This window comes from Zingiber officinale, chromosome 7A (genome assembly GCF_018446385.1).
Source record: "Zingiber officinale cultivar Zhangliang chromosome 7A, Zo_v1.1, whole genome shotgun sequence".
Classification (NCBI taxonomy): Eukaryota; Viridiplantae; Streptophyta; class Magnoliopsida; order Zingiberales; family Zingiberaceae; genus Zingiber; species Zingiber officinale.
In genome coordinates, this window is record NC_055998.1 from 140,033,915 (window position 1) to 140,058,908 (window position 24,994).

A 24,994-nucleotide genomic window follows, 5' to 3' on the forward strand; every position below is an offset into this window, starting at 1 on the left:
ACCTCCATCTACGCCATCTGTTGACGGTGACGCCACATTCCTCTCACAATACTGTACCTCATCACACTGTTTTTTTTCTTGCAATGTTAGTTGGCGATCCCAGCACCTGTCTAATAATCTTACTGTATCAAGTTTCATATTGCTAGTCAATTTGACTTGCAGGTCTATTTGATCACCCGCTTCGCCCTTTATGCTTCTACAACATCCACCTCTCTTACAAGTAGACGTCTTTCACCTTTCAATCATATTATTTGCCCCTTGACAAGGTAATTACGGTCAAGGGAGGAAGAAGGGACCACCAGTTTGCCGTGACCACCAGTGCTTTGTGGGAATTACGGTCAACCGTTGTATCCTGGGAAACAAACGACCATAGTAAGCTTCAAAGCATAGTCGAAGGTGGGCGAATATGTTTCAAGGAAACTGTGTCAATTGCATGTCTCAATCCGCAGCTCAAAGCTCGATCGGCCTCGCTCGGTCTGCTCCTAGACCTGTTGCTCAGCAGATCTGTCACTCTGTGACACAGATCTGCCGCTCTGTAATGTAGACTTGTCGCTCTGCAACGCAGACCTGTCGCTCCGTAACGCTGCACTGTCGCTCTACAACACAGACCTGCAACTCTGTTACTCTGTAACACAGACCTATTGCTCTGTCATTCTGCAACACATACCTGTTGCTTTGTCACTCTGCAACACATACCTACAGCTCAGCCGATCTGCCCCCTCGACGACTGAGTAAGCTCTTCGGTACGATGAAAAGAGAAAAAAAATCATTATTGCTTACAATGATTTTTACAACTCACCCATTAAATCTCAAGTTCATACAATGTTTACAACTTCAACTATGTCTTGTTTAGCCACCCTATTTTGTTTCGTGCATATCAAACTTTTTGCAATGTTTGTGCGCGAACAACGACTTATGTTGTCTGTGTCGAAGATAAACTTGATAAAGAAAATGGAGATGTAGAAATAAAAATGTTTACTCATTGTTTCCCAGATTTGTTTTGAGAGCACAAACTCTATTAGAGTGTTATCAAGAAGAGAACTGATTTTCACCCCCAGACTATGATACAACAGAAGAATATCAAGTTATCATCCAGACATTCACTATTCCATCCCAACAATAACACATTTACAAAAAAATTTCCTCTAAATGAGACGCATAACAACAGAATGTTTAACTTCTGGACCGCCTACCACAAGCATTTCCTGATTACTCTACTATCGATGGGAAACTTTAATGGGAGTCAAGCCAATCACCTCAGGTACGACCTTACTTAGTTCATCGTACGGAAAGTCATTTTGTCCCACATTAATTTATCTACCAATATTTTATCATGAGACTAGTAATATTAGAGTGTCTATGATGAACTATAATACGATATCATCTTTTACTCAAAAAAAAACAAAAAACAAAAAAAAAACAAAACCAAACCGCGTGCTTCGATAATTAGTCGAACAAAACTTAGACACTTTATATTACCTCAAAAAATATATACGAAGGGAATCGATTCAAACATCAAATGCACTCCTGTGACTCACCAAATTGTACCTATTTAACAACCTGAAATGAGCAAGGTCAAGGTTTCGTTTTCGTGAAAAGAGTATCACAACAATGTTTGTGTCTAAGCGTTCTAACCGGCTTAAGCTACGTGTTAAGAACCATGACAAGTGTGCAAACCACCATGTGAATGCTAATATGAATTCCGGACGTCGTAAGAAGTGTTAATCACAACTACAGCTCATCTGACATATTTTTAAGAGCAAGAAAGTGAGTGGATCTTGCAGACAAAAATGGATAACTGTCTCTTTTTTGTCGGCCACTGTACAACGAACAGCATCTGTCAAAACTTCTGTGATTAGTCTATCCAACCACAAGAATTGCCTCGACTGGAGGAAGATGAATGTGGTCCAGATGGAAATCGAGGGAATTTAGCTTGGTCCCTCCTTGCTCCATGGATGTTGTAGTCATATGGATCACTTCTCCCAGGAAACTGGCCGAACGGGACCTGACTAATGGGCCTTGCATACTTTGTCATATCAAGATGTGGAGCATACCGATCCATCACTGACGACGCAGGGCCACCTGTGAATTGGCCATAGGAAGGGGGAGTGTATAGATGAGAATGTGTACTTCCTAGCAATATCATTAATGTTGTCATTCACAAGATTTTCGGAAATGTCATTACCTCCCGCTTTAACAGAAAACTCTACTCCAGAAGTAAAATGTGAGTCTCTTTCCTGTGGAGCTACAGATGATGGTTCTAACGGAAGATGACTTGGTGTATTTCTACGTAAAACAGTGTATAACAGTTTGACCTACGTAAAACAGTGTATAACAGTTTGACCAAAATTGCTCGTAGCAGTTTTAACCAACACCGCTAAAACAGTGTTGGAACATGGATATTTTGGATGAAAAAAGGGATGGGGTGCCCTTCTGATATATTTTCAATATGTGGCATCCTTTTAACAATAACGAAAATAAGGGGTTCCCTTCTGATTTTTGCCCATTAACAAATGTACCTTTCAGTCTCCTTCGGAACTATAAGGAACTTAACAAATGGAAAGTAATACAGCTTTTGCTGAAATTTGAAGTATGTTGCTATACTCGACAGACATATGATGTGTTTTTAATTAGGAGTATTTACTTTGGGTATTATAACATTATTACTTGATAATTCTCTTATTATAACAAAACCAGTATCTTATCCCTCTCACTTAGTATGAGAATAAGTAGACTCTTCTAGGTTTAGGAAAATCTTCTCAATGCTTTAAGAGGGAGACAGGTGAGTCTGATATGACGACATAGCCTCCCTTCCCCTCTTCAAAATCCAGACTTCTCCCTTCTCCACTTTTTTCCCAATAGTCACTCTTTCTCACTCCCCTTTTCCTTCAACAATGAGAAACTATATAATATATAATTATATATTCATATGTATAATTGCATAAATAACTAACTGGCTCGAGTCAGTTTCTTCTAGTTTTATATAAAAACTGAAAGACCTAACCCAAAGCCAGAATATATTTCGCGTCTTCAAAATCCAAACAAAACACCATTAAAACCCAAGAAAACCTCAAGTTTTGGTTTGGTTTGGTTCTTTTTTTAATTCAATACAGGCTGGATATGTCTAATTTTTTACCCACCCCTACTTAGAGTAAATGTTGAAACTCCAATGTAATTTTTATCTAAAATACCTTTATTAGTAATATCTCTTATTGTCAATGTCTCTCTTCTAGCATCATCCTCATTCTCTTGAGGAATATTTTTCCAACAATATTAACTCCATCACAAAGATAAGTATTTTTCTTGCAACCCTTCATGATTTATCACTTTGTCTATAAAAACTTCAGAATCCTAGGGTATCCTTAATTTGAGCAAATAAAGGAAGAAGATATAAATTCAAGAAGATTTTTCATCATGTCTGGCAATCAACTCTTTTGAAGATCTAGATCATTGCATCATGAAAACCCTAGACCATTACAGTAATATTCCATTGTTATGTCAGTTTATTTTTCCATTAGTTTTTAACAAGTTGGACATAGATAATAACGATACTCCAACTTGAGAGAGTGCTAGTTCCCAAATGATGTATTTATTTTTTGGGTATTTGGTCAAATCCTATACGTGGTGTAATAGTTTTCTTTTAATTACAAAAACATAATTATATTCTTCTAAACTTGTGAAATATCTTACCAATTTTGATCCAGTTGGCAATTCATGTGGTTTCACAGTCATCCAGTCTCTTCTTTCAAAATTGAAATCATTCTGTGAAAAACAAACATCATTGGTAAGTCGTACAAGAAACTAAACATAGCAGTGTCGTACATCCATATTTATACGAATAGATATTCAAGTAGGCAAACGATTCCACTACATAAAGAAAATGAAAGAGAAGAATCTACTTTTGTAATATTGACTTGAAAAGTGTTTCTGTAGCCATTCCTAACCAAATTAATCCAAACAGGGCATTTTTAAATTGCATTCAATCTAAACTAGTTTCGTCAAATTGCAAAAACATTCTCCTCTCTCCAAGCAAAGAGCTTTTTTCCATGACTCGGTGCAAGCAAATCAAACAAATGCCGGAACAACTTTGAGGTCACCAAGGTTTAGAATGGGCAGCAGCACAATTCTAAATGTTACTCCAAACTAGAAACCAATGTATGCTGGAATTTTGCACAAGGTAAAAGAATCCTAATTGTGATCAATTAGATTATGAAAATTTTCTATCAATCACTGCATCCTCCCTGTCCTTATTTTCTCATTATCTTTTCCGCCTCAGAACATATTATAGGTGCAAAGAAGTTCAAATTGATCAACATAGCTCAATGAACCATAAATTCTGAAGAACAGAATAATGATTCTCAATGAACCATACATTCTTTCTAGTTCATCACAATTCAGTAAGTTCTGATGTTAACAGACCCAACTGGTTGGCTGGTTGGGTCTAACATAGTTTCTTTATTATTATGCATAGTAAGTCTGAAGGTTAAATTTCACTTTCTTATTCTGATAGATTATAGTAAGCTACTGAGAGACTTCTATATTTCTAATGTGACATATAAGCTGTCACATTAGAATGGTACGCCTGTTATATCCTAAAAAGAAAATTATTTCTCCATCAGCACTACAAAAGGCAATTACCAACACACAGCATGTGCACATGCAAGGGTAGGCAAATAAGAAAATCTATCTATTTTTGTAAGATGCATTCCATGGATTTCTCCATCTTGGGATTGCACAATAAAACCTGACTTTAAACCTAGTCTAGTTGTGTGTAGTGCTAACTAGACCTATGCCAAAACAATTTCTCAAGCTACATTACCTTTTGCCCAGCTTACAAATAACTTGCTGCATGAAACAAACATTAAAATTGATGAATGTTATTTAACTAAAAAATGAAAATGCAGGATATACAACATTTAACAAAAAGAGAACAAAATCACTTAAGAGTAAAATTGGCCCAGCACACGTAGCCAAGCAAAGATATATTTAGGACCCATAACTACTATAGTTTATGAAAGCAGAGGTTTCTCAAATAAGTCTCTGAAAATCTTTGAGATTTGGCGAATCAAACATGAAATGCCATGCCTACAATTATTGATAAACATGGGTAGGATCAGTATCAGAACAGGTACATATTACAAAGATCAAAAAAGAAAACTGAAGAAGACATTTTTATTTTTCACTTCTTACCTTCGGTTGTATGATATCATAGTTCTTGAAATTGCATTTCTTTCCAGCAGAATCAAGCTTTTCTTTCATTAAAATGCTGAAATCATTAGCACCACAGCAGAAATCAACCATCTGGAGATAAACATACACATTCAAGAGGTGACTTGTTTTAGGAGGGGATCTATCATTCTATGCTGCAATAATAAATTAAGCCATCAGAATGCAATCCATATTAGTCTTCACAATTTTGTAGCTGTGGCTAGAAGGACAAGGATTACAGGGAAGATCATCTTCTCATAAAACAAATTAAACTAAAGGTGCAAACAATATAATTTATACATAGCAGAAACTTCAACAGATGGAGTCATACAAACAAAGGTGTACATATTAGAGTCAGATTCAGTTTTATTTTTAAAATTATTATCACTATATCCTTAAAAATTAGGTCTCCATAAAGCCTACAGAATAAGAGCCTAGCTCAAGGGAAAGTTGTCAAGGAGGGGAGACATGCCACAGGCCATGCTAGAATTGGGGGTCCATGACAGCCTTGTTGATGTAGCCAGGTTGTCACTATATTCGCAAGGTATTTCTTTCTAAGAAGATTTTACAGCCCACTCTACCGAAGAAGCATATGATGATAATTTCATGCATTTAAAAAGTTTTCATTTAACTAATCTATATAATCAGAGTGAGCACAATCAATATCTATCTCCAACTCGAGGAGTGCTAGACTAGTTTATCATAACTTGCTGAACTATTTTACTCATTACTTAATTACTTGTTTCCTCTATGTATAGGTTCTATTCAAAACAGTTCTTATATCAAGTTGCAACAACGGCATGATAACTTTCCCCATGAAGGGAACCCGCATCAAAAGTATAGTCATATTAAAGTAGAGAAGTAAAATTATCCAAATGTAATCATTTAAAGGTGGTGGATCTCTCCTTCTATGAGCATGTAATAACAATCTATACAACGTGTCACTACATTGACAATTCTAGAGCAAAATTTAAGCCACCAGCATATAAAATCTTGCTCAAATCCATAAGCTAACTTCAAGATTGATTACATCTTTCTGAATGAAATAAAGGTAAACTAAGAATTAATAAAATACTGTCTTCATAGCTACAGCGACCAACAAGAAACTTACCGTATCACCATCCTGAACATACCACTGCATTTTATCTACAATCTACATGGAAAGAGCAAGTTTATGAGGACAAAAGAAAGTACCATTGACATAATGAAGTAAATAACATAGGAAGGAAACTCAGTAATTATACACTTAATGGCATATAAAAAAATCAGAGATGTAGATATTTTGCGTTACAAAGGTAGGAAGTTAATTATTGATCTGAGTCACTAAAACTGCACACGTACACAAACCCATAAGGATTAACTCCAATGTTATTAGTTAGCATTAATAATCTCAGGTATTAGCTGTACTAAATTTACAATAGAATATTGACCAGATAATATTTTTCTTGTAATAACTTGCTCAAAGAAAAAGGAAATGTGATTTTCTCCAAGGAGGTGATAATCTCAGAATAATAACTAGTTATATAGTGTAAAAATTATAAGTTCCTATAAAAATTATACATAATAAAACATATTAACAAAATACATGATTTGATCGCACACATACAAAATGCAATGTATACAACAACAACAACAACAAGCCTAATCCCATTAGCTGAGTCAACTACTCAAGGCAAAACAAAAATTTTGTATTCCCACTATGATGTTAGAATTAATATGTTAAAATAAAATCTGTATTATGAAATATATACACACACATACTTTTATGCTCCTTTGCGGTAATTTAATAGTGGGAGACAAAAAAAAATCCAATAACACCATCTCATCAATTGATGTAGTCATTTAACTTAATATTTACATATGTCAATTAGATAGAAATTCATAATCAAACCAAACATGCCAATTAATAGGTAGATGAAGGAATACAATATAATATATTCATCTAAATGTAGAAGAATAAAATATCACTTTATGATGCTACGAGCAAAAGATTAGAATTGCAAAGAAGAGGATGTTAAATTGAATGTGTGGACATATAAAGATGGAGATAATAAACGAGAACATTAAAAAGTCGGGCTAATGTCGAATAAGGGAAAACTTCAAGAAGAGACAAGTTTTAGATATATATACATGTATTTAGGCATCCAATAAATATCCTAGTTAGACGATATAAGACCATCATAAATACTCACATTAATAGAGGAAGAGGGAGACCAAAGAAACTTAGTTAGTAATAATAAAATAAAATAAAATTTATTTAAATATAGATCAGGATATATTAGGGGATTAAGACTAATGGCGTAGGAGAATCCATATAGCTAATTCCAATTAGTGCGATAAAGGCTTTGACTGTTATTATTGTTCAATTATACTATTTAAGATTTGTTGTTGTTGTTGTTCAATGATACTACGCAACCTTTAAGATCTATTTGATTCACTAAAAATTAGTTTTTTCCTTGCATCATGAAAATAAAAAAGTTTACAAAAAAAAAAAAATTATTAGTCTTATTTTGACTCCTTAAGAGAAAAAAAGACGATGCACGAAGCTCCTGCTAATACAGGGTCTAGGAAAGGAAAAAGATATTCTTACGCAAAGGTTAATAGTGTTTCCTAGAAACAAGAAAAAAATAATCTATTTTTATTGATTCACGTATTTCTTAAAATTTTGTTAACATTTATATATTCATAAACAATCTAGTTTTATGAAGATATACATTATTTGACCGAAAAAAATCTAGCTTTATTCCTTTTGATAGAGCTTGACAAGAAATGGTATCCATGCAGTAAAAATCATGCAGTAAAAATACAACAACTAAGCTTTATCCCACTAGGTGGAGTTGGTTATATGGATCCTTCTACGTTATTTGACTACTATCCCCTAGTATATCATTATCTATACTTAAATAAATTTTATCTTATTTTATTTTTGCTAACCAAATCTTTTTTATCTTCCTCTTCATCATTTGATATGCGTATTTGTCATAGTTTTACATCGCCTAATCAAAGCATTTATTGATCATTTAAGTACATATCTGTACCATCTTAAACATATCTCTCGGAGTTTTTCCTCAATAGATACAACTCCAACCTTTTCTCAAATCCTCTCATTTCTTATTTTGTCCATCCTTGTATGTCGACACATCCACCTTAACATCCTTATCACTGCAACTTTTAGCTTCTACTTATGTGTTCGAGTCATAGTCTATTATTCAGTGTCATATAACATAGTAAGTCTAAACGTCGTTTTGTAGAACTTCTATTTAAGTTTTAGAGGTACCTTATAATGACATAAAACACTCGACACTCTCCTTTATTGTTACCATCCTGCTTGTATTCTATGGAAGACATCTCTATCAAACCCTCCATTATTTTGCAAAAATGATCTTAAATACTGAAAGTTCTCAATTCTAGGCTTGTTATCTCCTATCTTAACAATTGCGTCAAATATAGCTAAACTTAAAAAGGGCAGCCCGGTGCACGAAACTCCCGCCATGCGGGGTCTCGGGGAAGGATCCATTGTACGCAGCCTTACCCTGCTTTTTGCAAGAGGCTGTTTCCAGGATTCGAGCCCGTGACCTTTTGATCACATGGCAACAACTTTACCGTTGCGTCAAGGCTCCCCTTCGTCTAATATAGCTAAACTTAAATTTCATATATTCTGTCTATCTTCTACTTAGCCTAAAATCTTTCACTTCTAGTGTTTTCCGCCAAAATTCTAGTTTAGCATCTACTCCTTTATACGAGTGTCAAAAATGAATCCTACAAGTAAACCCTACCCGAGTCGACTCGAAAAAAATCAGGTTTGAGTTGGGGCTTTTGGGTTGGGGATTTTCGGATTCAGGTTGAGTTTGGGTTAGGAGTTTTAGGGTTGATTTAGTTTCAGGTCAAGTTTGAGTTGACCTCGGTTGACCTAAATTTAGGATTTAAGATTTTTTTTGTTTAAATCAAATTTTATTATAAAAATTACGATGTTTTATGTACATAAATAACAAAATGTAGTATAACAATGATAAAATATTGAGATAAAAGTGAAGAATTATAAGAAAATAATATAAAGATTTTTTCGAGTAGGGCGAGTTATTCGAGTTATCCAAGTTCGGGTTTAGGATTTTCGGGTTGAGTTCAAATTTGGATTGAGATTTTTTTGGTAATTGATCGTCAACTCAACCCGAACCCACCCAACCCACCTAAATTAACACCCCTACCTTCCCATGTCTCATCTACCAAAACAAAATCATCTACAAACAACATGCACCACGGTACTATGTTTTGAATGTGTCATGTGAGTTCGTCAAGGATTAGTGTAAAAATACAAGGAAGTTGATCATTGATGTAACCCTATATTTATTGAAAATGCTTCAGTTAATCCGTTTGAAGTCTTTACTCTAGTCGTTAGATCCTCATACATATCCTTAATTAGTTTAACATATACTGCTAATACCTCTCTTTTCTAGAATTCTCCGTATAATTTCTCTTTGGACTCTATCATAAGCTTTTTTTAAGTCAATAAATACTATGCGTCAATCTTACTTTTGCTCTTGATACTTTTCAATTAGTTGCTTGGGAAAATATATAACTTCTATTCTCGACCTTCGAGGCATAAACTCAAATTGATTTTTAGTTACCGTAATCTCCTTAATCTTTTTCCTTTTTTTTTTCCTAAAATTTCATGGTATGACTCATTAGTTTAATACTCCTATAATTTGTATAATTTTATACATCTCATTTATTCTTATATAAAATAACTAGAGTACTTATCCTTCATTGATCAAACATTTTTTTCATTTTCAATATTATGTTAAATAATTTTGTAAATTATTCAACACCTTGTTTACCTAGACACTTCTATACATCTACAGAACATCATCTGGTCCAACTACTTTTCCATTTTGCATCCCATTTAAAACTTGTTCTACTTATGAAATTTGAATTCTACAATAAAAATTTAAATTTCTATACTCATTTAACCTGCTTAAATTACCTAACTTAATTTGGTCACCTAAACCTTCATTAAAAAGTTAATAAAAATATCACTTCCACTGCTCTTTTATTTCTCCATTTATACCCTATTGCATTTATTTTTAATACATCTTATTTAGATAAAATCTCTTGTATTCAATAAATGTCTCTTTCCCATTCTTTTGTATTCAATTTTTGATATAACCATTCAAAAATTTCATTTTTTACTTCATTCACTATTTTTTAGCCTCATTGCTTTCTTAGCCTCGGTACATTTTTTAAAATTTTCCTCATTCTTACAAATATATAATTTCTTATAGGTTATTTGTTTTTCCTTCCTTTTTTTTTTTACTTTCTCATTCCACCACTAAGATTCCTTAATTAGTGGTGCATGCCTATTTGACTCACCAAATACACTCTTGACTACTACTTTCAACTTTGATACCATCTTATCCTATGTCATATTAAAATCACCGCATATTTCACCAAATGCTTAATACTCCTACCCTCTCCTTAGATATGTTTTGCTTTCCATCTTTTAACTTCCACCACTTAATTATAGGAGTCATGCATATTCCTTCTATTGATACTATAATTGAGGCATATATCCAACTCTACTAACCTATGTTGGATAGTTAAATTTTTTCCAAAGATGACTTTGTAATCTTCACAAATCTTTCAATCCCTCTTCCTAACCATAAGTCAATTTACAATTTATTATTTCCATTTTAGAAAGTAACCAAGTGTTCTCTTTTCTTAAAAAAATGTATTATCTAGTATAAGGTCATATACCATCGTAAAATCCAATATAATTTTTCCTTCATTTCTCGTTCCAACCCCATTATTCCCACTTTTGAAAGTAACCAAATGTTCTTTTCTTTTCTTAAAAAATGTATTATCTAGTATAAGGTCATATACCATCGTAAAATCCAATATATTTTTACCTTAATTTCTCGTTCCAAACCCATAACCTCATGCACCCTCTCATATTCTTTATTTTTTACTCCAACATGCTTATTTATTTAGATCATCTCCTATTAAAATCATTTCATTTGGCGGAATGTTTTCTAATACTTCATCTAGATCGTCCCAACTCTCAAAACCTTGATTTGGTAGCTTCATCTAATCCTACTTGAGTTGCATATATGTTAATTACGTTTATAGTTTCTTTCGCCACTACTATCTTGAGAACTATAATTCTATCTCCCTTTCTAACTACTCTTCATCCTTTAATAAACTATTTACAAAAATACTCACTTTATTTTTTGTTTTACTCTTTTCAATGTACCATAACATAAAACTCGAGTTCTCTATTATTTTTGTTTTCTCGCCAATCCATTTTGTCTCTTGTACACACAAAATACTAATTTTTCTCCTAATGATCATATCTATTACCTCCATTGCTTTACTAATGAGAGTTCCTATATTCCATGTTACAAATCTTAGACTATTAGTTTTCGTATTATATTTGTTCTTATCCAAATTATGGTGTGAGAACTCAGACCTATTTAACACTACACCAAGTTCTCATAGAGATGTAGTGGTCCTTACTGTCAGATCTTGCAATGCGAACTCTTACATATTTACCACTATAGCTGAGTTTTGGAGATGTAGCAGTCACAACTGAGTTTTAGAGATGTAGCAGTCATTGCCGAGATGTTAATTAGACCTGCAATGCATTCCTTCCATGGAACAATTTAGCATTAACACAAAAGTTTAATGAATTCATTTATTGAACATTGACATAGTTTAACGTTGGCTGATAATCTCACGTATCCCTCCTCCTTTATCCCAACTTGGGACATTTGTGATAGTTCCAAATCATGTAGTAAAAATAAGCATTTAAAATAGATGTAGATATGAAGATAAGAGTAATGCAAAGAAGCTATTGTATCATGTATCAGATGCAATTAACTACAGCAAAGCACAACTATTGTAAATTACTTACCTGTTTAAGCTTGTCTACATTTGTGAAATGACGGCCAAAAGATGTATAGCGCATTCCATGGAGAAAAGGTGCAAGATAAACTCTAAGCCTTTCCTGAAAGAAAGAGACCAAACGTCAAGATCATCTTTATTAAATCAGGCTCTCAATCTCTGCAGCTGAAGCTTAAATAATGCTCCTATAGAATCATTGCCACTGCAACCAACTTATTTGATGATAAAAGAGTAACAATGCCTTCCATAACAGATACAATAGAATCAGACCCACCCAGGATAGATAAAGTTTGTCACAAATATTGACGTATGGCAATGCCAGAGTACATAAACATTCGTGAACAAAATTAATTACAGTAAAAAAATGCAAGAGAAAGCATTCTTAATGGGGAAAATCCAAAAGATCCAAGATTGTCATAATCAAACAATCCCAATAAGGATCAGCTAAGATGGATAGAAATCAGAAAAGAAGGATCCTATTTTGGTTGAGAATCAGGCAACTTAGGACACTGTTATGTGGTACACAAGAATCCTAGGAAACTGCCAAAATCAACTCACGTCCAGAGGAATTAATTGGAATCCAATGAAGCTGCAAGGGCCAAACAAATTGGCTAAGATTTCTCTAGAGAAAACAGTTCTAACCTGAGAAAGGGTACAGGAAAGTGAAAGGAGATGGAATGATATAATGATAAAATAAAATTAATGATAATAATTGTGGCAAAAGGCGAATACGCTCGCCCCCAGCGCCCCCGCCAACCCGTCCTAGGGCCAACATGGAGGAGGTAAATCACGGGCGGCTACTAGCCTTTGGAATAGTGACTAGCACATAAGGGAGCTATTTACCTCGGTTTTGCCGATATTCGAACCCCAGACCTCATTGTGGCAACACCTCATGCGCTAGCCACTAGACCCATCCGAGGGGACAAAATTAATGATCATAATGTCATAAAAAAAACAAGAGAGAGAGAGAGAGAGAGAGTAGCAAAAAAGGATAAATGTTTTAACTATCAAGTACTTTTTACATTAGCACTAATCAAAATTAAATGCATTAAGTACCAAGTAAAATGAACATTGGATATATGAAATGTATGTTTGAGAAAAAAAAAACAAAGATGAGATGAATGCAAATGAAAATTTTCAAGGCGACAATTTTAGATATCTTACATTCATTATTCGATAAAGGCATCGTTAATAGGGACAAAGAGTGAATAGTTAAAAATATAGAGGCTTTTGGAATCTTCATTCTTGGATGGTTGTGTACCCCTTAAGCTAAAAGGAAAATTTTATGAAGTTGTCATGCAACCTACAATAGTTTATGTATTAGACTCTTGAGTTACAGAAACTACATTTGAAATTTTAATGAAGAAATGAAATTGCTTATTATGGCTGTTGTGAGGTTGTTGAAAAAGGAAATATAACGCCATTAACAACAATTATTGGAGAATAATGAGAAGTATCTTTGACAAATGAAAAAACAAGAGAAATTTATTTGAGATGATATAGGGGCATATTCAAAAATGACCCACAATATCTTTAGTTAAATGAGTTGAATCAATCCAAAAGGAAGGAAGAGCTAAGAAGTAGAAGAATACCAAAGAAAAATCACCCTAACATAATAAAAATAATTTAATTAAATTGAATATTTCTAGTAGCAACGTATCAAGCTCAAGGGAGGGATAAAATCCATCATACATATAGCATACCTCAAATAGTTTGGACAAATACAGGCTTCAAGATGAAATTATAGATCTTTTGTGCGGTATCAATCAATTGATTGCGATCTATATAACATTGAAAATACTGAATACAAAGCATATAATGTTAAGTTGATGTAAATACCCTCCATTTGATCATCTGCCTTAGTATCTCAGGTTCACATATAGCTTTAGCATCCTCCACAGAACCTCCTTTCTCCAACTTTTGTAATACTGTTCGAATAGGCTACAAACAGAATACTAACCACATTAATTTGAAAAATAAAAAATGGTAAAAGAATTAATTTGACTCAGATATTTTTATGGTCAATTATGTACCTCAACAGAACCCTCAACCTTGCCTAGTGTAATGCTCTTATCAATATTGTGTCTTGTACCACTGCCATATGAATGAGTAGATGGCCTTGGATATTTTCTAATTATATCTTCCAAGCTTAAAGAAGCTGAAACCTGTTTGAATATCTCTGAAGCCCTTCACAATGGTATTCATATTAGAAAAATATCAGCCACTAGGTTGACAATAATTAAAGCTACATTTCGATTTATGTTATGTGGAATGAAGTAGATAGATACTTTGTAATTTATTATATGAAAAAAAAATGACTCAGGCAAAGGGAATTCCTTCACCACCAGAATTAGCTGTATAAAAAAAACTCACTTGAAATAGCATCATGACATTATGAAGAGTTTTGAAACAATTCTTTGGCCAAAAGGAAAACAAAGGCTTACCGTGCTTTTGCTTCATTATCTATACTAGGGAATGAACTTGGTCTTTTTGCAACTATGGAAGAAGGGGCCGGTGCTATGCGCTTTGACTCTTCTACAGGAATCTTACAGCCTGCAATAATTTTCTCATATTTGCCCCGTTCATGCCGGGGACTGGCAATTGATTCCTGCTCTTTCTTCTGAGAAACAACTATCCTTGCAACTTTTTCCTTGGAGCGATTTCCCTCTGAACTAGCCACTTTGACTGGCTTTAAAGTTACCTGGTTTTTTGTCAACTCACTAGAAATGATACTTTTCTTTTCTGCCGATGCTTTAACTTTTCTTTTTGGCAAATCTAAACGTTTTTCAGTCTCTGGATTTTGAGGAAATATAATATGATTTCTAATTGGAGTTCCCAGTCCTTCCTTGATGTGGTGTTTTCTGGAGAGGAAAAAAAGGGAAAAGAACAGTAAAATAACAGAACTTACAAAAAATTCTTGAACCAGGAAAAAAACACAAAAACAGACATACAGGCAAAATATCAAGATTCGATTAGGATGAAGATCATCCCAAGCCCTTTGTTCGATACCTTCATTGTTTTTGAATGCTATCTCCCTGCAATTTTCAATTAGTAAAGAAAATAAAATGCATTCTCTTAGCTCCTTCATGATTCATCCTTATAGCATAAAACACAGAGTTACCTTGGCAAGCACTTTCTGTGATAAGATTTCGGACATCTTCTGCACATTGCAAATCGCAAATCTTTAACCTCCTTGTTTTCTCCTTGTTTGCAAACAACACACTTGTGAACAGGGCATGTAAAGGACTCCCCAGCTATTATTTTTGTTCGAAACTCAGAGGCTTCACTTTCACTATGAGGAAAAACCCATTCTGCAACACACTTTGGGTGGTAAAAGTGACCGCATGTTGCAGAAACACAAGCATATACCTAGACAAGCAAATCAAAAAAAAAGAAAAGAATGAATTATTATTAGTAGAAGGGGAGCCAATGGTAAAATTATTGCTTTGTGATCAAAAGGTCACGGGTTCAAATCCGGAAACAGCCTCTTGCAAAAAGCAAGGTAAGTCTGCATACAGTAGATCCTTCCCCGGGACCCCACATGGCGGGAGCTTTGTGCACTGGGCTGCCCTTTGAATGAATTATTATTAGTAAGTGATATACAAAAGCCATGCATTTGAGACAAGTAGCAATATAATAGAATGTGAAATTGGCAATATCCAGAGAAACATAATAAATAATGCACTTACAGCTACCTATTCATGCCAGCATTTGGAACTCTCTTGATAAACACTAGACAGAAGGGACAGAATAGATATGAAGAAGACCAAACAAAGTCACAAGAAGATAACCAGATCAGAAGTTGAAATGAATTGGTAAATACCAAGTAGACTCAGTGAAAATAGGATGATCCATACAGAATTAGAGGTGTTCCCTAGAAGTTAAATTGAATAAGTAATGTGGATTCAAGTCAAATATTTAATATTATAGCCTAAAAGCATTATGCATTACACCTACAGGTAGTGGCAGAGTATTTTGTTTGAGACATAGCATATCCTACTCAACATAAGGAGATAGAAGACAGAAACCAAGAGCAATCAAGTGGCGGTGGAAACGACCTTGAGGATGACGAAGATTGTTAACTTAATAAATTTCATGACACTGATTTAGAATAAGAAGAGAAAATATGATATTATCAACGCAAATGCTGAATGCTGAATTAAAGAGTTATAACAAACGACCTATTTGAAGCTTATTATTAATTGTTATACAGAAATTTGTATGATATCTAGTATATTTTGGAACTTGGAAATATGATGTTTGATGATGATAGAATAGATTGATGATTTAGAACCTAAGGTGATGTTTTGCTTAAGCCTTTGTCATGAACTTGTATGCTGCTTCACTTATGAGAATAAAGTTTTTTCCGTTCTAATATTCACATGTTTAAACATATTTTGGAGTTAGATGGTCGCTGAAGATTTATTTCAAATTTGAGAAACAAGTGTCCAATTTTTCACTTTATTTGTGAGTAATAATAGTGAAATTAAATTGCAGGATCTTATGGTATGAATCCATGGAATCCAAACTATATAGGGAAGAGAGTCTAGCTACATCTGTGATAATTGAGTTGATTAACAATGGACGAACATTTTTATCTATAAACATCAGCTTAGTTTAAACATATCAACTAGATTATACATAAATATATATAATGAAATAGACGTTTTTGGGTGGTAAACTGTGCACCAATTGTAGTGTATTGGCATTCCATGTAATCACACAATTTTTTCAAATTAAGTTCCCCCAACCCACCAAAAAAGAACTAGCAAGATTTAATGAGTAAAAGATTTAGCATTCATAAATTGGTGGGGGCATTTAGAAATAATTAAATTCCATAGACATTATGTGGAAAAGGAAAAAATATCCTGCAAGTTACTCACACTTGGGAATTGGGATCTTTGCATTTCACTAACTTCTCACATCAATTAGATGTTCAAAGCATACTAAGCTTAATGTGTCATAAAATCCAAACTAGTTAGCTAGTAAAAGGATAGCTATTGCTCAAATCTCGTGTCATAAATTAAACAAGCTCTGCTGTTTTAGACCTCATAAAAATTGAAACACCTTGTTTGCATGCAATTGGAAGCTGCATAATAGGTATGGAACAAAGAAATGGCAACAACGAGATCCCAATATACAGATCAACATCTCATTCAACTTATAGGGAATAGCAGTATCAGACTGGAACCAAAATTGTTCAAACATAGAAGTATAATGGAAAAAAAACAAATCTTTTATAAGATACCATATTACCTCGGCACCATTTGTCTTGTCAGATGAGCCTAGTTTGCCACAGCAAAAGCATTGATGCTGCTTATATATGCAGTTGTTGCATAAGAAGTTCTGAATCAACTGTGTAAAATTTTACAATAAAATTATAAGAAAACCATAGGAAGAAGAGAGCAGTCCATTAACAGAATTCCTGAAAAGTCCCTTAACAGTACCTCAACATCTGCTGCCGTTGCGAAGCCGAGAGATCTACACAATGAATCTTTTCCAGCTGACTTGTAGGCATGAAAGGAACGCAAACAAGGTCCATCACAACTGCATTATAGTTTAAATCATGCTCTCCAAAGACGAAATAAGATAGAGAAATCTAGAAATTTAAAACATAGGAATGCATCATGCCGGACCAATCTTTAATTAAATCTACCCAAAACTGATAATTGGTATACTATGCTATTTTGCATGTGTGACTCATAGAGCAATTGCTTACAAGAAAAAATGATAAGCATGTTAGGACCCCGATGGTTGAAGGGGAGATGATTGGAACCCCAAGTTATTTGACCGCGATTTTGATGTTTAGATAAAGGATTTAAGTTAGGTCATGCATTTTTATCTAATGTGTGTTTATTGTATTGGGACTTGGGAATACACACAGGATCACTCAATAACTCATAAGTCTGTTGAAGTACAAAAAAAAAAAGATGGTATAGGACATCTAAGGGACCAGAGGATGAGGAAAATCAGAGATGGATGTACCTAGAGCAAAAGACGCAAGCATACGAGAAGGATGACACCAAAAGGGAAACGAGGAGCTTGGTGCATCTGAGCGACGAGAGGCTTAACGGAAGAGTACAACAATAGAGTTAGAAGGAAGCACAGAAAGTACGCTGGAGGGCTCGGTGCATCCAAGAGATGCGAGGCTTAGTGAAAGAGTACAACGGTGGAGTGAAAAGAAAGCAAGACAAGTGAGTTGAAGGTGCATCCGAGGGACGAGAAGCTAGGTGGAATGTGGAAGGTGGAAGGTTGCATAGGTAAGCTGTTGAGAGATGAGTTGAGTCAACCTGTAATTGGGCAATGTAGAACTCAATTTAGGCGGACTCGGCCTTAGTAGACTTGAGTCAAAGGTTATGCAATCCATCGGAACTTTAATCGACTAATAATGTTTTTCAGATCCAAGATGACTCAGTTAGTAGATCCAAGCAAGGTGATCAATTGATCGGAGAAAGCTTCCATTCAACTGAAAAGGTGTCAATTCAATCAGTCGTGTGATCCAGATCAAACACGGGCGATGCAGTTAGAGATCTAGATTAACCGAATGTTCGATCAACCAGAAAGGGTGTATAGTCGACTAGAAGCTACCACAATAACAACTATCGATAGACGAGACACTTTAGTGGATGACGCTAACAGAACAAATCAAACCCATGCGGTTGATCAGAAAGGGTTTTGGTCAACCAGAACTACACCGCATCAACTGCAGTGAATAACAAAGCACCTCATAAAGAGAGCTTATAGGTAAGATCAAAAGGCACGAGGCATAGCACGATCACACAGAATACAAAAATTGCATTCCTCTTTCTTAAGCTTTTAGTGTCTTTAGTTTCTTGTATTATTTCACCTGTTGTAATAAGAGGTTTCTCCATTCTGACATTTTACCGAAGAAGAGAAAGCTAGTAGGCTGTGGACTAGCAAGAGTTCTGCACCACATAAATCATTGTGTCTCTTGGTATGCGTGTATGCTCTTATATTTGCTTATGTTTTAACAAATGTGTGTTTGTCCTTGTTTAAAACACAGCAAGAAAAAATAATTTTGCTTTGCAGGTGCACTATTCACTCCCTCCCTCTTTAGCGGTCCTAACTTAGGGTAATCAACACCCTATCACAACATGCACCCACAAAGCATGCAATATGAATTATGCCTTGGTGCCATATTGTGAGCAGAACTAAAGATTGGATAACAAGTTCAAACACCGATGTCAGGATCTCTCACTTAAAATCAATTCACCATCTAGTAGAATTTTTCTATCAAGTAAAAAATGATAATTATGTGTCACTCTATCAATGCAAAAAAGCTTCAGTTTTGTTTTCATAAAAATGATCAGCATTAAGCATTCTTCTAGCTATCTCCCACTAGACCAAGCTAGCACTCTTGGCTTGAAATTTCAATCAAGAAGAGTAACAGCATATATGGAGGGAAAAACACTCATATAGAACTTTCTAATAGAACAAGGACTGCCATGTATAAGCTTCTTGATAACGTGATGTACTTTGTCTCCTACCATCCCTCCTCTCAATTTGCTCAACCTATTTTGTGTGGAATCAAACAATTGGATCACCTCTCTTTTTTTTCATCTCAAAACCTTAACAAGAACCATCTCATCCAAGAAGCTTCAACTTTTCAAACTGTGCCGCAATTTCTATCTTTGATTGAAACAATATATCTTGCATATGGTCCTATGTATAGTAACAGGGAGATTAAAGAAGGAAGGAGATGACAAATATATACTTAAGTTCAGATGTTGTGTTCCATCTAAAATGATACAGTTTACTATCCTGTATAAACTAAAAATAACATCATTATCTCATTCATCTTGTCCTTTGTTGTAGCATGTTAAGGAATGTTGAGCATGATAAGATAAAGATTGATATGACAGCACAAGAGACAAAATACTTAGTATACAGTAGAAGATTTCAAACTCCAAACAATTCAATAAGTCACGTGACTATGTTTCAAGATCTGTATTTATTAAATTAAAAAAAAACTGTTCTTGATATAGAACAATTGCAATAAAAAACAATGGAGTAAGAATATTACATTAAAACTAAAAATGGAGAGGATTAATTTCATATGATATAATGAGCAACTTGCAATAGGAATCAAGGGAGCTGAATCATAGAAAAGTGACAAATTATTTAGACATTTTGAAATATTTTATTTCTTTGTTATCATGACAACATTTAAATGAGCATTAATAATTTTTTTAAAGAAAAAGGGAACAAAGCTGAATACCACAAAATGTTACCACCATCGTCACAAATTGCGCAGACTGAATCACATAAATCAGAGTTATCATCTTGTTCTTCATTCACAGCATCATCTCTTGGACCTTCATCCACCTCTCTTGGGCCTTCATCCTCATCATCATCAACAATAAACGATTGCTTCACATCAGAAGCATCTTGATCATCCTGAAAGTTTCATTTTGCCAATGAATTAATGTGATTTGAGATCACTCTAAAACTAATACAAAGGGAAATAGTTTATCCAAATATAACCATGATCAGCACCAACCTCACTAAACCTTTTCCTCGGCTTGTCCATGATGAACCCTTGAAACAACTGTTCAAATATGAGCATCAAGAGAACTCTAAATAATAACAAAAATCTCATTAACCCTTGTAGTTTATACTCTTTTTCAAAATGACCCTCTGAGTTTTACAATCACCAAAACACCTGAGATTTAAAACTCTTGCCATTTCAAACACATAAAAAGTGACATGACCTACGCAACATATCTGTTACATCACTATTCCATTAGATGAATTAACAACGTTGGTTGAGGACGAATGACAATAGTTTGAAAACTTCAGGATATTTTAATGATATTGATATTCCAGCAGATGTTTTGAAAGAGGGTAAACTTAAGGGGATAAAATGAAAATTTCCCAAAACAATAAGATACTATTTAACCAAAAATATTTGTGTAAACTAAATGATTTGAGGGGAAAAAACTCTTCCAAAAATACGCATTGATAGCAAGTGCAAATGATGTAGCATGAACACACTCACATAGTAAATTGATGCACCAAAATTAATCTCTCAAATCACACAAAACATTGAAAGAAATTGATGAAACACCCATGTGTCGTTTTGGCCTCTTTGGGTAACATGACTAAGTTATGCTTTGTGAATCTAAATTATAGTTAGAATCTAGTTGATTATTTTCTAAAATGATCAAGTCAGCAGGAGGATTTGGAGGATTTTCAAAGCTTGCATTAAAGGGTTTTTCTAAAATATCATCATCTAAGTGACCATCTAAGGTTTCATTATTAAAGGATTCATCTGAGGTGTCACCAATGGGTTTTTCTAAAATGCTATCCAGAGGTTTGCTTCACGTTAAATCATAAATGGATTTTTTAACACTCATCTTTTTAATTACAATTAAAAGTTTTTAAATTATGAGTGAATAAAAGGCTTTGAATGTTGCCTTTAAATTTAGTTCTCTTAATGAAAATTGTTTTAGGTTTACAAAGTTATTAGGTGATCATCTTTTAAATGAATGATGGATTATGCTCATGGAACAAATAATGGTGGTTTGAACATTTTACCAATCTTCTCTAGTGACAATGAATTTGTTGTTGTTAAATCATGCACATTCAATAGAAAGCATATTGAGGTTAGAATTGTAAGAGAACAAAGTAGAAGATCAGAAGTTGCGAATGGAGAGTAGAGAAAGCGAAAAAGCGGTGATTCAAGACAAGTAGAGAGAATGCAGAAAGAGAGAGGAGAGGAGGGAGAATAAAGAGTGGAGGAGAAGAGCCCTGAGGGAAGAACTCAAGAAGAATTAATTCACACTGGGCATCACATCTTAGAGACAATATTACACGTCTTATATAGGCATTAGACAACAACAACCTACTTAAATGAATTTGGCTACTAAATCCATTGAACAAACCCATCACTTGCTTGATCATTAGTAGCTCATAAACCTACATCAATTGTATTTCCAAAACATCCAAGTTGACCAAAGCAACAAGACTTAATCAACTTATGTGCTAGCTAAAACTAGCTATGAGCAAATTCAAGTCAACAACCATCACCTACACCAAATAACACTCCATTCTACCTAAGTCCAACTGCCTCCTTGACTTCCCTAGGTTCGAATTTCAGATATATTCTCCAACCTGAATCCAAACTAGCTATAAAACCCTCCAGTGTTGAGGTTAAACTCCTTAAAGTCATAACAAACACAAAACTGAAGTAGACATATAAGAAAAATCATCAAGAACACCACAATTATTACTGAAAGAATGCCCAAGATACAACTACTCTAGTAATCTGGCTTTTGTATGTTCAAATCTTTGTTGTCTTAACCAAACGTATTGGAAGGTAAGAACCAAGGTTTAAAATCTCGATCCGTGCCGAGATATTGACATATTTAGAGGCGATCAATAGATTTTATAATCGGACAAGTTGAATTGATTAGAATGAAAGGTGTGATTGATAGAGAGGTATAATTGATAAAGGGAGATTAATGAAAACTCGAGATGGCATAATAAAAGATAATTTAATTGAATAGTATTCCTAGAGCTCAATGGAGTGATAAGATTGATATAGCCAACCCCGAATAGTTGGGATGGACCTACTATGATGACAGATAAAATCTGGTAGTTGTAACCCAATTAAAAACTCTAATGCCAAATGGAATATTACCAAGGAATAAGATACCAAATGGACTAATAGTTATGTCTAACAACATGTTCTTCAATAAAAATATCTTTGCACCGTCTTCTTTCAAACATTAACCAAATAGGAGAACATGCCATCACAATATCACATAGTTAAATGAAGATACGAAACCAAAAGTGTTCTAAATTTCCGTGTACCTCTTAATTGGATCTTATTGCTCAAAAAATTAACCCACATAAATAACTTAACATGAGATGCTAGGATTATCACTGATATGAATATATGTTTGTCCTAATTATTTGGGGATAAATATGTGAATTCTTTCTGTCAATTAAGATTTGTTATATCACTGATAATATCCAGATCATATACGTCATTTTTTATTACCTTTACTAAAGTTTATTTTGTCTCTCTCTACCTTTTACACCTTTCATTCTACTCAATTCAACTTTTTTAACTATAGAATTTATTAGCTGACATTGAATATGCTCTGTCAATGGATCTATGATTACCCAATCCTTGCCATCCACCTATGTTAATCATTATCTTCTACCATAAAAAGGTACTACCATCAGAGACAGACAGTGGATGCTCTCATTACAAAACCAATACATAGATAAAAGACTAATATATAATTTGTACCTCTGAATGTGCTAAAGTTTCATCCCTCGCACTAAATAGTTTCATTAGAAAAACATGTTCCCTGACATCATTGTGAGAAGGTCTAACATCAAATGTGCTGCATAAAACAAAAATCTCAGGAAAAATGAGGGAAAAAAACAACACAGTTAACAACATTTAATTGAATTTAGAAAAAAATAACCTACCTGAAAACAGTGCGTAAATGTTTCCGAAGGCTCCTTTTTGTAGCTTGTGGTTTTTTCCTCAGAAAATGAAGCAAATGCACAGTGATCATTATTGTCCTAATGGTGTCCTCATAATAACTGTTTCTAGGTTTCACAAGACTTATCCACTTTTTGTCTTTGGAAAGGGCCATAATCTTGGGTTCCACATCTTCAAATACCAGCTTCCAGCCAATAACTCGTTTGTAGACTTTCTGAAAGCCACCATCAGTTGTTCCATGCAAGAAAACGGCATTGTCCGCAACATCCTGCTTCTGCCCGTCATCGAAATGGAGAGGTAAAACTGAGAACGAAATAGGTGACTCATCGTCATCTACAAAATAGTAATTTGCAACGGATTGCGGGGCAACCTCCTCATCATCGGAGTCTTCAAGAGACAACATTATCCACAGCAACTGTAACCCCTTGGAACATCATGAAAAAAAAAAAATCAACCAAAAAATAAATAAAATACAGGTCTAAACGTGTGAATAAAAATCAATTGAACAAGGAAAAAAACTCGATATTTTCACTTTCCCAAGTGTGCCCTAGCAAACTGAGAACCTGTTCCAAAATCTCTTCTTTAATTTACAAGAAAAGAGCAAGTACAATGAATATGTCAGGCATCTTATAAATTCCCGGACCAACAATCCTTTGTTCTAAGAATCACAGAATAAAATGACTGAACCCTAAAACCGGCAAGAGGAAACGACTCGAGCATGCGATAAACATCCAGCGATAAACATCCAACTACGAATGAGATAGGAAAATGAGATGTGAGAAGCAAAAAAAGCACAACCAAGAGTAAAAACGGAGAAAACCCTACGAGGAAGCAGATTAGGCGACGCAGCAATCAGCGGGAAACCTCGGCGAGGCGCGAACTGCTCCAGAAATCGGCGACGAGCAAATTCATTCCTTTTATACAGTAGACGATAAAACCGTTGCTCGTCCGATGCCCTTGAACCGCAGTGTCAGAACCAAACCGTAAAGTTTTGGGTCATCGGCCCATTAAACGAACCGGTAGCTCGATGGTTCGGATTTAACGTAATAAACCAGTAGACCAAATCATAAATTTTTCTATTAAATAAAAAATCAACCCAATTAAACTGACTAAAAATCAAAAATCATATTTTGTTATTTAAAAATATTTCATATTTACAGCATTATTGTTAATTTATTAAAATATTAGTTTGAACTCTGCTGGTAGACCTTATCGAATCCAAATGCACGATTAAATTCCACTACATTAATGATCCTCTTAGTATCAGTTCTATGAATATTAAAGGAGGTACATGTAGGTACACAAGTATCAGACGCATGGTAGAATAAACTTCAGATTGTCAGTTCCTGAGAATCGATCGTTAACTATTACACCAGATATATCATGCACCTACTGTCTATGCTATGT

General features: G+C 34.3%; 1 protein-coding gene across 13 annotated transcripts; it reads right to left on the reverse strand.

Annotated features, from left to right (window-relative positions):
* Window positions 1-1,668: 1,668 nt before the first annotated feature.
* On the reverse strand, window positions 1,669-24,525 carry LOC122002883 (protein ENHANCED DOWNY MILDEW 2-like). Of its 13 annotated transcripts, none has more exons than XM_042558259.1 (19): window positions 24,413-24,510; window positions 23,958-24,002; window positions 23,572-23,861; window positions 23,387-23,483; window positions 20,627-20,674; window positions 20,345-20,523; window positions 17,553-17,652; window positions 17,362-17,460; window positions 15,227-15,474; window positions 15,057-15,140; window positions 14,550-14,966; window positions 14,139-14,292; window positions 13,945-14,046; window positions 12,116-12,208; window positions 6,320-6,361; window positions 5,191-5,301; window positions 3,691-3,762; window positions 2,186-2,315; window positions 1,669-2,082 (listed from the first exon to the last, which is right to left on the reverse strand). In XM_042558259.1, the coding sequence occupies exons 2-19, from the start codon at window positions 23,988-23,990 to the stop codon at window positions 1,856-1,858; spliced, it is 2,526 nt and encodes an 841-aa protein (XP_042414193.1). In that variant the 5' UTR covers window positions 23,991-24,002; window positions 24,413-24,510; the 3' UTR covers window positions 1,669-1,855. The 13 variants fall into 13 exon arrangements, 11 of the variants coding, with proteins under 11 accessions (XP_042414193.1, XP_042414192.1, XP_042414190.1 ...); XM_042558258.1 differs by having other exon boundaries at window positions 23,958-24,011; window positions 24,413-24,477; XM_042558256.1 differs by having other exon boundaries at window positions 23,572-24,002; window positions 24,413-24,525.
* Window positions 24,526-24,994: the final 469 nt, after the last annotated feature.